Source organism: Phascolarctos cinereus, unplaced genomic scaffold (assembly GCF_003287225.1).
Source record: "Phascolarctos cinereus isolate Bilbo 61053 unplaced genomic scaffold, phaCin_HiC Scaffold_7;HRSCAF=346, whole genome shotgun sequence".
Lineage (NCBI taxonomy): Eukaryota > Metazoa > Chordata > Mammalia > Diprotodontia > Phascolarctidae > Phascolarctos > Phascolarctos cinereus.
In genome coordinates, this window is record NW_027556180.1 from 31,987,437 (window position 1) to 32,002,695 (window position 15,259).

General features: G+C 40.4%; 1 protein-coding gene across 10 annotated transcripts in view; it reads right to left on the minus strand.

Annotated features, from left to right (window-relative positions):
* Positions 1-15,259, minus strand: part of TNIK (TRAF2 and NCK interacting kinase) — a 415,562-nt gene that overhangs the window by 2,982 nt on the left and 397,321 nt on the right. For 9 of the 10 annotated variants that reach the window (XM_020980386.2, XM_020980405.2, XM_020980380.2 and 6 more), the window contains 6 exons: positions 14,112-14,255; positions 10,173-10,307; positions 7,192-7,292; positions 3,557-3,706; positions 2,089-2,248; positions 1,711-1,850 (listed from right to left, as the gene is read on the minus strand). In XM_020980386.2, the coding sequence (XP_020836045.1) occupies positions 1,711-1,850; positions 2,089-2,248; positions 3,557-3,706; positions 7,192-7,292; positions 10,173-10,307; positions 14,112-14,255 (830 nt within the window). The remainder of the gene's footprint in view (positions 1-1,710; positions 1,851-2,088; positions 2,249-3,556; positions 3,707-7,191; positions 7,293-10,172; positions 10,308-14,111; positions 14,256-15,259) is intronic. The other variant, XM_078147460.1, reaches the window with a different exon arrangement.

Sequence of the window (15,259 nt, forward strand, 5' to 3'; positions counted from 1 at the left end):
TTTAATGAGGGCCACAGGCTACCTAGGATGGGTGCTCTGACTGAACAGGAAACTCTAAGTTTAATAGTTGTTATAGACATTCAACTTCAGGTTTTGATAATCGTGCCACACATCAAGAAAATTAAAAACTCAGGGTAGCCAAGGGTCAACTTGTGGCTTTCCAGTGAACCTTGGCATACTAGATGGCATCTGGGATGAGGATGTGGAGGCAGGAGGCTGCCGACCCATTTTGCTGGGGGAAAGGTAGTATGTTTTAGTTGCTGCCAGCTTGAGCTGAATTTCAATGAATCACTTGTACCAGCAAACAAGTACCCTTAGCTCATAAAGGGACTTTTTGTAAGGTTCCCCTCATAATGAAGACAGCAACAGCTGCTTTCTCCAAAGCACTGGAAAGTCAGGGAGGGTACTGTCCATGGTCACACTAACTTCCCCCGTATTATTAGGGAATTTCTATTACTCAAGGAAGGCAATTTTTTGTTGAATGTTATAGAATATAATTCTGGGATCCTAAGCTCTATGTGTCTTATGGTGGATGCCTGGTTTCTACACCCCAAGGCCCAGTGGCTGATATGGTGTCAGTGAAATCCTAAAGGTGTGGGCCTATCTTGGCCAAGTCTCAGGGATCTGTCTTGGTCAGAATAAGCCTGGCTCAAGTCAAGCTCATCCCTGGTTTCAAGAGAGCTTGAGTTGGTTCTGAGTTTTTGCTAGGTGTTTGGGTCTTTTCTAGAGTAGGGCTGAATCTTGAAAGTACCTTGGTAAGCAACCCTGGAAACACCTTTCTGAACCATTCCAAACCAGAACAGATATTCAGGATCTGGTCTGGTCCAGAGGTGTACCCCAAAGCTTAGTCTGAGACTACTCTGGATTTTGGGTGGGTGCATAGCCAAGATGACTCTCTACCTCACTGAGTTCTTTCCTCCATCAGCTGTTATCTGGGAAAGCATTTCAGGAATGGTTTTTGGGTAGGTCATAGCCAGTAGGGACTAATTCAAAAGTGTTAACAGCTCAGCTGATAGTAAACCCTGGCTTACCCTGAGCGAAGAGAGTAAGGTAAAGTTGGTCCTGCTCCAGAAAAGTCCTTGGTAGTTACTGATCATGAATGATTAGGCTATTTTCAGTAGGACATATTTTTCTCATGTGTCACTTCAGAGATGCCTTGTTGGAATGATACAGGCAATGTCACTAGTCAAATTTCTATTCGTTTGTGAGTGTGAATGTGTTTCTGGGATATGGGTGAAATTAAATCGGTCTTGTTTAAAGTGCATATTCTGTACTTGAATTTTTTACATTTAACTGTCAAAAAAGCCATGTGATAGGTCAAATACTGATAGTGATTTTTAAAAAAATCTACACATAGAAATACAAAACCAGCCACCACAAGTTTAGCAGTGCGAGGCTAACTGTTCTAATCGGTCTTGAGTAGGAATCCAGATCTATTTTGCACCAAGTATGATTTATTTTATTGCTGAATGATCACTTGGCCTACAAAGCTTTCCAAAATTATTTTATGTTGCTTGTATGTCACAGGGATGTGTGTGTGTGTGTGTATGTGCGTGTGTGTATTATACATTTAATTGTTCACATGGATTAAATCACATCGCTTAACCCGAATCTGACTAAATTGAGTTTGTAAAGGAAAAGGAAGGTTTCACAGGTACCTGGTGGTCTCTTAAAATGCAAACACTAATGCAAACGTTGAAACGGATTTACCTTATCATTTCTTTCACATAGAAACTTTAACCTTTGAGCTCGCTTATGCATAAATACTCCATCCAAATGTCCTGTTTCCACTGAACGGATCTCAATAGCTTTCTCTCCCCAGCCCATTATTTGATTGGAATGAATGTAGGCTGTCAAAAGGAATTTCCAAAACTGCATTAAAAACATTAGATGGGCAATAGCTTACAGTATCTGTTCACATTTAAACCACAAACATGACATACAATTTGCCATACACATACAGAGCGGGTCTTACAAGTATAATTTCACAGACTGTTTTGTGGACTCAAATGGTTGTCTCACTTTTCTTGACTTGCGTGTTAATTTGGGGGTGTAACTGTTGAAGGAGAAAAGGAAGGGTTAACCTACCCACAGAGGTGGGCATTTCTCCCCACTGGAGCACCACATCTTTAGTGATCCGGCCATACGTATTCACGTACACCCCCTCATCCTCATAGCAAACGAGCATTTCCATTCCATCCGTTTTAGGTAGGATGACAATAGCGTGAGGAGTGATATTACCCTGAATCTAGAATTTAAAGAAAAGGTTATAATTACATGGAGGGAGCTAACAGCTTCAGATAAGAAACCATCCCAAACAAAGATCCCAAGGAAATACTATCATTTTCTTTGTTTTTAGCTTTAGATCTAAAGACAGAAATTTCTTACATTTACCCCAACCCAACTATCAAGTTGTCAACTCTTTTAGGAAAGAAGAGTCTTCTTTATTGAAAAAAGAACATAATTTTTACTGCTTGAGGTGACAGGGGGCATCTAATATGGGATGAGGTAGCAGAGGCTGACTGAAGACACCCTGGACCAGAACGTATATGCTCAGATATCTTCCTTTCTATGCTATCCAGGTCAGCTTGGGAGAGTAGATAGAGAGCTGTCTGTGTGATCAGGAAGACCTGAGTTTTAAGTCTTGCTTCTGACACATAATAACTGAGTTACCCGTGGCAAGGCACTTAAATTGCTTATTGCTCTGGACAACTCTCTAAGGCTACTGAGTCGTTGAAAAGGTGCTGACCTGCATTAGTAGTGAAAGTCCATTCTTTAGGACTTCTCTTTCCAAATGAAATCACAGGTACAGCCCTTGTCCTCTACATAAACATACGGTGAGAACTACCTAGCAAACTACAGTAGAGCAAAGATATTATCACAACATATTTGCTATTGGACTGCAGAAAAGACACAACTCTCATTACCAACCTGTAACCAATCATGGGCAAGTTATCTCTAGAATAAACTCGTCAAACAATGGAACCAAAGAAAGATGGGAACCAGAAAGAACTGAGATAAGGTTTTTCTTAAAAGAGAGAAAACCTCTGTGTTCAGTGACATCAATGACACCTATCCTCTTGAAGGGAATTTCCTATGCCCATTTCTATCTATGGTTCCAAAGTTGCCACACTGAGGTTGTCAAATACTTCCCATTATAGAACAATTCCTTAGATGGAAACACCATTTTCAAGCAGTTACAAAGATGGGCTTCTAAAAATCCAATCCAACAAGCATTTATTAAGCTATGTGCAAGGTATTCTGCTGGCACTGGGGACAAAAACAAAACAAAATGAAAGGAAATACAGTTTCTGTCCTAAGGAGCTTATATGCTACTGATTCAATTTGCACATGGGATTTAGTTAAGTAAAGGCTATTATATCTCAGTGATTTGCTAATATGCATTAGATAAAGTATCAGAAAGTAACATTTGGTACTTGGAGAGTAGAAGTAGGCAAGATACTCAGCAGTAATTTATAAAAACACCTCTCCAGCATCCAGCCAAGCTGTCATATGGCCACTCTCTGCCATGCTCACAAACATTCTATGGACTTACATGGGATGGGATGTAGATATCATAAGAGTTTCCCGAATCTACATCAATCACGTGGAAACCAGTGTGTGATCCAAAAATAACCTTTAACCTTTGACCTTCTTCCACTGTAAGGTCAACAAGTAGGGGCTTGTGCTGGAGATCTGCAAAAGACTTTAGACAACACTTTTGTTAGTCTCTAAACTACACCCACAGTGTTATTTCCAGTGTTTTCTAATGGTCTAGTGGACATTAACTTCCAGTCTGATACTAATCTTAAGCCATTTAATTCACTGGTTATCTGAAGTCTTTATTTACCTATCTGTGTTCCCTTAGAAGCACTTCACAATATAAAAGTTAGACTTCAGGTAACTTTTTTTCTATAGAAGTTGCTCTGGCTGTTGAAGCTTTGGCTTTTTATTCTTTTGCCTATGGCCAGAGTTCATTCATTCATTCACATTCAGTTATCTATTCATCCATCCATCATTTAAACTCTTACTAAGTATCTATTGTATAAGGATGAATATGACAAGATCTCCACAAAGATCTCAAATCCTCAAGGAGTTCACAAGGTAGTAGGGGACCTCATGATACAGCCATTCTGAGGGATAGTAAGAATTTTGTGTGTTCTTTGCTTTTGTTTTCAAGATGCTTATCAACCTGACTGTCAAACTAGAATGGAGTGGAGACCTTCAATCAATCAACAAGAATTTATTGTCTATTGTATGTCATTCACTATATTAGTGCTGGGTATATGAAAACAAAAGTGTAACAATTCCTGTCCTCATGGAATTTCCATTCTATCAGGAAAGACAGCATGTGCATGTATAAGTATATACAGAGTAAATAAGCCTAGAATTATGGGGGACTGGGATCAAGAAAGGCTTCATGTAGAAAATACAGAATGAGCTGAGACTTGAAGGAAGAAAGAGATGTCGTGAGACAGAAGGAGGCAGAAGGGAGTACATCCTAGGTAGGGGGCATGGCCAGTACAGAGGCATGGACATGGGAGATGGAAGAGTCATGGATGAAGATGACGGTCAGCGTGGCTAGATTGTAGAAAGCAGAAAGTGGAATAAAGGCTAGGAAAGCAGAATGGGGGACCAGGTTGTGAAGGTTTTTAAAAGTCAAAGAGAAGTATTTATGTTTTGTCTCAGAGATGCATGAGTTTGTTGAGTAGGGAAGTGACATAGACAGACATGAGCTTCAGCAAAATCACTTTAGGAGCTGAGTGGAGGATAGATTGGAGTGGGAAGAGACTTGAGGACAGGCAACCAATTAGGAGGATATTACAATAATCCAGGTAAGACATTAAGGGGGTCTGAACTAGGATGGAGACTGTGTGAGCGTGGGAAGGGGAAGGATGTAAGGAAAGCCAGGATCTGGTCACTGATGATATAGGTGAGGTGTGGGTGACTGAGGAAGGGAGGATAATGCTGAGGATGAGAATCTGGGAGACTGGAAGGATGGTGGTGCCCTTGTTAGAAACATGGAAGTTTGGAAGAAAGGACTGGGTTTGGGGAAAAGACAAGGACTTCTTTTTCAACATGTTGAATTTAAGATATTTATGGGAAATCCAGATGGAAATATCCTATAGGCAGTTGGTGATGTGGGACTGAAGCTTAGGAGAGAATTGGGAGACCCTGAATGACAAAGTTTTTTTGTGCAAGGATTTTGCCAGACAGCCTGAACATGCACCCTTTGGGAACCCATCCCTTAAGTATTGTTTGATTGTTCTAACAAACATGTTCCAGAACTTTCTTCTTCAAAAGCAGTAAGATAGTGGCAGGGGGATGGGAAGAGAAGGAAAGGAAAGCCTATTTCTGTTGACAAATGTGCCTTTTGAGTACATAGCTAATAAGCCATTTGTGCCAGCAGTACATGTGAAGAAGGGGGTGACTCACCACAGAGGAGTGCCCCCACATTAGCACAAGAAGCCCCAGTGCCTACATGAGCAAAAGGACAAAAGAGGAGAATAGAAAGCTCAGAGTGGGAAAAATGTTGGGGAAGGAATATGAAAGAATGAATGAAAATCTGCTATTATTCACTGCCAGGGCTCCCCAGACAACAAGGCATCTAGAAGAACCAGTCTCCTTCCTACTAGCATGTTTAGCCTTTAAAAGTCTGGTTGAATGAGATCCCTGTGGTTTAGCCCAACCAGTTCAGCCACAGTGAGTGCAGACCCAACCAATATTGAAAATGAAAACAAATTAAAACTGAAAGGGGAAAAAAAAGATGAAAATAAGTTTCCAAAGAACAAAGTCATTTTCGGTAGTTAATATAATTAGAATTTGTTTGAAAGCAGTTCAGCATTTTATTTAAAAAGCAATATGGATATATATATATACACACACACACACACATATATATATGTATATATACACACATACACATATATGTATGTATCGCTATATATATATATATATACACACACACACATATATGTATATATACACACATACACATATATGTATGTATCGCCATATATATATATATATATATATATATATATATATATATATATATATATATATATATATATATATATGTAAGTATATATAGTATAGTGGTGTAAGGTAAGACCCTGCATTTATGGACATATGACCAAGGGCTGACTCTTGGCTCTGCCACTTACTGTATGACCCTTCAGCAGAGCATTTCACCTCTTTGTGCCTCAGTTTCCTCATCTGAAAAATGAGAGGAGTAGACTAGAAGACTTATAAGGCCCCTTTTAGCTTTGAACTTGTGATCCTTTATAAAATGAATTATTTGAATTAAGAGAATCTTTGCTGAAGAGAGAAAGGTTTCACGAAGATCCATTGTTTTCAAAACTCACCTCAAGCCTTAGATTTACTTCAGCTGATATGCCTTTTGTCTTTAACAATACCAGAACTACAGAATGTTAGAGCATGATGGGACCGTAGAGACTTTTTTTTTTAGATGCGGAAACCAAGGGCCAGAGAAAACAAGTCACTTGCTCAAGGTCACATAGTTACTTAGATGTAGAGCTAGGAATGAGGTCTCCTGATTCTCTGTCTGGCATCCTTTGAACTACACCACACTGCTCTTAGGAGAACGGTCTTCCATTTGGCACACTCTGCCGTGGATAACAACTTTTGGCTTTCAGTGAAGAGTTGTTGCTTGGCAAAGACAACACTGAATTTGCAGTCTGAGAATCTGAGTTCAAATTCTGGCTCTGTCTCATATAGCCTATGTAATTGGGGGCAGGTTTGCCTTACCCCTCTGCACCTCGGATTCTTCGTCTATGAAAGGAGAAGGTTAGATCAGCTGATCTCTCAAGCCTTTCCAGGACCAACTTCTACAACCTTATACGTTTCCAGGGAAGATGGAGGACACACATTTTTCTTGCTCACAGACATGGACACACATTATAACTGCTGTTTGGGGGGATGATAATGTTTCTTAGAAGAGGAGGAGGACAGTACGAAGGAGACATTAGCTTGGAAAATTTCCAGTATGTCAAAAGGCAAGAAATGTGGCCTAAAAAGTAATGCTACCCTTGATAAATCCGCATAGTAGATATGGAAATGATGGCACTGGGCATGGAAGGCAGCATCTGCATCTTGCACAAAGAGAGGTTTAGTGCTAGACATGCAAGACAAAAGATCAGTCTAATTGGTAATGATGCTACCACTTACCTTAAATGCCATGAACTTGTGGTATGGCTTAGGAGCCCACGCATATATCTCCACGGCATTCTTCAAGGCAATCACCAAGAATTTGATCCGTTCATATTTCACTAAAATTGAAAAAAAAAAGCTAGCATGAATAAAAGAAATGCATTGGTTCGTATCAAGTTGTCTAATTTCCCTTCATAACACAGGCAAGAGTGCAACTTTCTATGTGGAAGATAGCTTGGTAATATGGGAAGGACACTAGCTTGGGAGTGAAAGAATCTAAGTTAGAATCCACACTCTGTTGCTTACTACCTGTGTGACCCTGGATAAGGCCCTTCACCTCTTTGAACCTGTTTCCTCACCTGAAAATGAGGGTGTAAAACTAATTGGATCTCTGAGGTCCCTCCTAATTTGAGGTCCTATCATAAGATGATTGATTTAGAGCTAGAAGGGGGACCTGAGATGCATCCAAGCTACCTCCATCATTTTACAGATGAGGAAACTGAGGCCCACAGAAGTTAAGATACTTACCCAAGGTCACACGAGCAGTAAGCAAAAGAGTTAGACATTAAAGCCAGGTGCTCTGACTTTAGAGTCGGTACTCTTTCTGCTACACCATCTGCACAGGCATGTTGACCTAACTTGGGGAATTGTCCCCAACACCACTCCCCTGCCCCCACAAAGATTAGGAGTTTCTTTTTCTGTCAGCAGATCTTAGCTATGAATCGCTGACAGCAATAGTGATTTGAAAATCATTATCTATATTCTGCTGCTTGCCTTTCTGTGGGCCAGTGACATGTACTGGATAAAGAAGGCTGACAGGTGGTAAAAGTAGTGTAAAATGGGGACATCAATAGCATTCACCTCACAGGGTTATTGTGAGGACCAAATGTTAAGTGCTTTGCAAACCTCAAAGCATTATGTAAATGTTAACTCTTCTTATGGTCTGGTGTGTCAGAAATTTATTCCTTCTGAGGATGAAAACCGAGAGAAAAAAAATCTGCCACTAGGGAATGTGTGAGGAAAGCTGGCAGTTGTCTTCTCCCCAAAGCTATTTTAGACAAGTCTAGGGTGTGGCCTGGGTCTCTATGAAGTAGAACTCTTGTGTTTTTCCAGGATAATTCCCTCTGTAGTGATTTTCAGGGAAAGTATCATGTACCCCTTACACTGATGGTCACAAAGATGACCCTGAGGTCTATGCATCTATCTGTTTCTTTAGCAGTGGGAACTGTTTGGGACCTGGTGTGTTGGTACCACATGCACATTTAAAAATCATGGAACTTGTTCAGCCATTCCTCAATTTATGGTTGTGAAGGAACACAACTGTGGTATGAGAAATCATGAGCTCAATGATTTTAGAAAGGCATGGAAAGATTTGTATGAGATGATGAAAAGCAAAGTAAGCAGAAACAAAAGAACACTGTATACAGTAACAGTAATATTGTTTTAAGGATGATTTTGAGTGACTAAGTCATCTAGATAATTATAAATACACAAATTAAAAATAAAGGACACATGAAGAAAGATGCTATCTGCATCCAAAGAAAGAATTAATAAACAGAAGTACATATAGAATAATTTTACATGTATATGTATATGTGTATGTTGTGTGCATACCTATTTATATCTAATGGTAGCTATCTCTAGGGCAGGGTGGGGGAAGGAAGAAAAAAAAGAAAAATAAGAGAAATTCACATGATAACTATTATATATTTGGAAGGCATAGCAAGTTGTACATGGTAGATTTGCAGTTTCATGTGCAATCATCTTTTTTTTAATCTCACGGTGTTATGAAAATGCTTGTTTTGTTCTGTGACTTGAACGTTAAAGAAATTAAAAAAATGAAAATCATGGAACTGACTTGCTTGGAAATGAGGGAAGCATCAGGCGGTCAATTATCAAGGAGTTATTAAGGGCCTACTACATGCCAAGCACTGTGATGACATAAGGATGACAAGGGAAATCATGCAAAGAGCGCCATGCTGGCAACACGTAGTCAGAGTCCTCAGTGTGCGCAGACCTGGGTGGACAGGCGGGAGTGATGCTAGGACAGAGCTCTTAGCCTTGGCTGTGTCATGGATCCCTGTGGCAGGCTGAGGAAGCCTAGGGACCCCCTTAGAAGAGTGCTTTTAAATAATGGAGGGAAATGCCAAATTTTAGTTAGGGTTAGTGAACATAATGATCACTTTTTTTTTTTTGCCCATCCAAGTTCACAGTCACTCCCTGACATCCATCAGGGGAATCCTGGGGTGTCTGTGGACCCCAGTTAAGAACCCCTTTTGTAGGATAATCATGATTACCTCAATGCTATTATACCCTGCACTGACCCAAGGCAGAGTCCAACTTCATATTATGTATTTATTTTCTACCTTCTTAAATGTGTACAAGGTTTTTTTTTTGGTAAGCTCATGGAGGGCAGGGTTTGTTTCATTTTTTTGTCTTTGTATCCTAGTGGCTAGCATAGTATCTGGCATATATAGAAGGTGCTTAATAAATGCTTGTTGATTGATTAGTGGATGGCTTTGTGAGTACCGATGGTCAAAAACATTTCATTACCTATTGACTAATTTTCTGGTATTGAATTTCTCTGAACTTAGCTAGTGTGGACACACAGCCTATTCCTGGGTCAATACTTGAAGTCTTTCCCCAGGTTTAGCATCACATTTAGGTGAGATATTGCAATAAGATTTCCATGAAGGTCTCAAAGTTTATTACATGGGAAAACTGAAACACAACCTAAATTTATGTCTGAGACCAAGAAAACGTGGGTTACATGACCAAATTTATGGGATCACAAATGAAAAGTGGGAAGGTCCTTTAGAGGTCATTAAGCATCTCATTTTACAAATGAGGAAACTGAGGCAACAAGTGGTTAAGTGACTTGCTCAGTATCACATAGCTGGTAAGTGTCTCAGGCAGGATTTGAACCCAGGTCTTCCTGACTCCAAGTTCAATGCCCTACCTACTCTGCCATACTTCATAAGCACAATGCTGTGACTTACCAACTTTATAATGTATACAGCCTTCCAAGTCCCCAACAGTGATCCAGCCTTGCTTCTTTTCAACTTCGGGATCATTGTGCAGGATTCGATTTCTTAACCAAGATAGATAGTAAACTCGTAGTTTATTCTTCTTTCCTGTTGAAATAAAATAGCTTTAATTTCATGCATCCCCAGAAGGACTCTTCTTCCCCCACCTCCATATTTTAAAAATACCAGGGACGCAGCAATTACAAGGCTGTAGCATTTCATCATCAGGGAGTTTTCACTCAGAGCACTCATGGTTAAAACTAAACATCTTTCCAGAATGACTAGCTTTTCAGTTGACTGGTTTTTGCTGCTTTTCTTGGACATAAGCTCTCTTAAACTGTCTCTCCTCAGTGCACAAAGGAAAACTTTACTGAAATCAGTAAGACTTGGGTACCAGGACATGTTGGAACAGGGATTCTGAACCTTTTCTGTGTCATGAACCTCTTTGGCAGTCAGTCTGGCGAAGTCTTTGGACCCCTTCTCAGAATCAAGTTTTTAAATGTATCAAGTAAAACGCATGATTACAAAGGAAACCAATTACACCAAAACAAAGATATAATTATCCCCCATCCAAGTTCATAGACCTCTTGAATCTATCCAGATACACCTTGCTAGAATCCCTGTACTCAACTCAATTGTGTGTGTGTGTGTGTGTGTGTGTGGTGTGTGTGTGTGTATGCTGGGGGGAAGAGTTATTTTGGAGAAAATCCTAGTTCTTCAGTCCTCTAGACCCACCACAAACACAGACTTGATGACTGCCATCTTCAGTTTCTTGTATCCTTTATCAAGATTCTATGTAACTACCAAATAATAGAAATGAAAATGGCGAAAAATGGGAACGATTCACTTCTATGACAGGAAGGAACTAGTTTCAGGAAAATAAAACAACCCGCTGCTTTATGGTACCATGAGAGATCTAACCTGGTGGTACTTGAACTCTAAAGTAAAAATGGAAAAGGAACAGAGAAGATAGAAGACAGAGTGTCCTTTGGGACAATGTGTTCTCAGAAGTATAACTAGGCTCAGCATGTTATCGGGAGAAAAGGTAAACAGCTTAGAAATGCTGAGCAGTACATAAGGCAAGGAATTTAGTGTCCCTTCCCTACAGTGCAGCTCCAGTAGACACACACTCAGCAGTAATGGCCGTGTAATGTTACTGACCCTATGACTGGTAAAGCTTTGAGAGTTTGGACTTTTCCTCTACTCTGTCCGTAGCTTCAGAAATCTAAGCTAAGAGATCTTTGGTTTTGGACTACTAATGGTAGCTTACATCTATCTGTACAGTGTCTGATGTTTTCATGTTCATACACTTCTTTCCTATTATTATCCCCATTTTTCAGGTAAGAAAACTAAAGCCCAGAGAAGTTAACAGATCATATCCTTCCTAAGTGTCAGAGCTAGAACTTAAATCCTAGGATCTAGAACTGGGAGGAACCTCAAAATCCAGATCTTCTGACTCCTAATTCTGTATCTTTCCATAATGCTGGCTCAGTTCGTTACTCCCTGTGTGATATGCTCCCTGGGTATCAGTTTCCTCATCTGTCAAATGAAGTGGTTGGACTAGATTTTAGATCTCCACGGTGCCTTCCAACTCCAAATCCTACTGCTTTTTTTTTTATGATTATAGACTTCAAAGGTATTTTGTGTCTAGTGGATGATATATGCCTAAAGACCAGAGTGCATGAAATCTCTGCACATTGGAACTGCAGCTAATGGACATTCGTACCTTAAGAGCCTTTTTAAAGGACTGTTACTTATTTCAGAGACCAGAAAATGAGAAAATGCAGCAAACATCAGTTAGGACCAGTCTGTGAGGAGGAGCTTCCATATGTTTTTTTCTGTGGCACTGTTTTGCTGAGCACAAAGAATTCTTAGCTCCTATTTTCACTTAGTTCTTTCCTTTTTTGAGGTTTGTGATAGAGAGGAAATGATCATTTCCCCTCACCTCCCCTGAATGGAGACATGACATCCAAGCAAAGAGAAGGAGATTGACCATGGACGCGTGATGCCAGCAGGCGATTCTTTCACACGTAGATGTACACCATATCTTTGTGGGTTGACAAAAGTTTAGACTTGGCACCAATCCATGAATTAACCTGAGTAACCAAAGCTAAGGGGAGAGACTAGACCTTTGATTTCCTGGATGTGGGGAACTCCTGGATAGGGAAAGTTCTCATACTATTGTAGGTTGGCATTGTTTCTGTAACTTAAGGAATTGCCAAGAGCAGATGGGTTAAACATACCACACACGAAGGCAACACTCCTGAGTTCAGCCTGAACCAAATTAAAATGTAATTGAGAAATACAAAGATAAATATAAAATGTAAAATAAGATAAAATATATAAATATATAAAATTTATATAAATATAAAATAAAAATACAATAGAACATAAATATATGGTTTTCTAAGAACATAGATAATGTTAATGTGGTTTTCCAAGAACACAGATGATGTTAATATGTGGTGAATATACACCTGCAGGGATCCTTATTTATTAAGCAGGGTTTAGTGGTCTCCATTTCTATTGAGTTGGACACTACTGGACTAGAGCACAGGGAGGCTGGGCATCTTGCCAAAGGTCATGTAGCCAGCATTTATTGGTGCCTCTCATTAGCAACTAAAGAACTGAACAGTCTGGCCAAGATGCTTAGCCCAGGGATTCTTCACCATCTTTATGTAACACTGGATCCCTCTGACAGTCTGGTGACCCCTAGGAACCTCTTTCCAGAATCATATTTTTAAATGTATAATATAAAATATAGAGGATTACAACAGAAACTAATTATGCTGAAATACAGTTATTAAAATGTTAAAAAAAAACCAAAGTCAGATTCCAGTTTGAGTCCCTTAATTAGATGGATTTAATACCTAAAGCAATTTCTTCCCCCTTTAAAAATAATGAGAATTCTCTGAGTAGTCCAACAGAAAGGGGAAAGAACAAAATGTATCATTGGTTAAACAAATATTTTTTCTCAAAGTAAAAGAAATTTCTGAGTAGATAAGCATGCTTCCATACACATTCCATGTATGCCCATGTGTGTCCAAGGGTGAATTACTTACTGATGACAAAAGGGGCTGAACGCATACAAAAGATCACTAGAAGGATCATTTTGAAATAAACAGTATTTGCAGCAGCAGGAAGGGAAGCCTAAGGATGGACAGATTTTTCATGAAAACCAATTCACTTTGAGCTACAGAGAGGCAAAGATGGGGGTGATGGGGCATGAGGTAAATAGAAGAAGGAGAATCTTTAATGTAGCACTGGATTTTGAGGGTGATCTTTTCAGTTTGTCAATACTGGGGTCTTTCCCAATGGTCCACTTCCATTTCTTAGCTTCTTTTTGGGGGGACACAAAACAACAGAGTAAATGACTTTCAGCCATAGGTGCTATAGGTGGAGACACAATGCTTCTGAATTGTGCTGAATGCCTCTGTCAAAATGGCACCAGTGCAGGCACAGTATGGTTCTTGAGGAAAAGGCTGCAGACATTTGCTCACTGCTCCCTCCTCCTCTGCTTCCTCACCCCCCCCCCGCTCAGTATTTTCATTTTCTGTGTCATATGTCAGACAGTAATTTACCCTGGGCTGCAGCTCAGAGACCTTAATGAGATGCTCAGTACATCTTGGCAGGGGTGGGAGACCCACAGACATATTGCCATTGTTGCTCAGTTTATGTCTGATTCAGATGCACCACAGAGAAGGGGGACAAACGTACTCCATGGTGGTAGGGCTCAAGTAGGAAGGAAGCTTTCCCTTTTCAGGCCATGATGTGCCGATGTTGCAACGTGGGTGATCTATCTGAGCCCACGCTGCTATAGGGTTCTGAGTCACATGCTAGCTTAGAAACACAACTACAGAATGGGGCTCTGTGAGGTCTGTACACGTGTGTGCTCAGCCATCGTACTCATACCTGATATCGTCACGAGGACATTAAGGCCCTCCAACACATCCATCTGCTGGAAGCGCCTCCTGTTGATCAAGCTGTAGACCTTCCCTTGCCCACTTCTGTCTAAGAGCATCAGTCCATTTTCTGTTCCCACGAGGAGGTTTACACCTGTGGATTTTAAAAAGCATCCATGGCCTCAGGTTTTTGCATGTTGTCTCCCTCATTTGACTGTGAACTCTTTGAGATCAGGGATGTCTAATGCTGTTCTTTCTTTCCCAGTGATTGGCACATAGTGGGTGCTTCATAAATATTGACTAACATCCTCAGCTCCTCACTGGTACTCACCCCACCCACAGAATCCATTGCTAAATCTTGTCGTTTTTACATGCACAACATCTATTACATGTGTTCCTCTCCTCTTCCCTCACATAGCCCTACCCTTGTTCAAGTGCTCCTCACCTCTCACCTGACCTACTGCTAGAGCTTTCTAACAGTTTCCCAACCTCGGGTCTCTCCCCTCTCCAATTCATCCTTTACTTAGTTGCCAAGGTGATTTTTCTAAAGTATAGGATTGTCCATGTCACACACACCCCTTCCCCCATCTCCTAATCTCGTCAAAGAGCAGCAGTGGCTCCTTATTACCTTCATGATAAAAATACAAAGCTTTCTGACATGTACAAACTTTAGTACTTTGTCCCTTCCTACCATTCTAGGCTTCCAACACACTTTACTCCCCTTTATAAACTCTCCTGTCCACTTCCGTCAGCCTTCTTGAAGATTTTGTCTCCCATCTCTCTGCCTTTGCAAGGGCTGTCCTCCCCACCCGCCAACTTGGAATGCCTGCTCCTCCACCTCTGCCTGTTAACTTCTCTGGTTTTCTTTAAAACTTAGCTAAAATTCTGCCTTCTGTGGGAGGGCTTTCCTGGTCTAAACCCATCATTCTAGCCCATTGCTATATTTTTTGAATCCTCATTGTCAGCCAATGCGTTAGCTATCTCTAAGCCCTATGACATTCACAAAGACAATTGATAAAATTGTTTTTTGTCTGAAATCGGTGACACATCTGTGGATTCAGTGGCATAGGAACTCATGGATGAGGAAACTCCTTCTACTAATGCAGGTCTGCTGCTTTTCTACATTTCATAGTCTTAGAGAGATGCCCAGAGCATTGA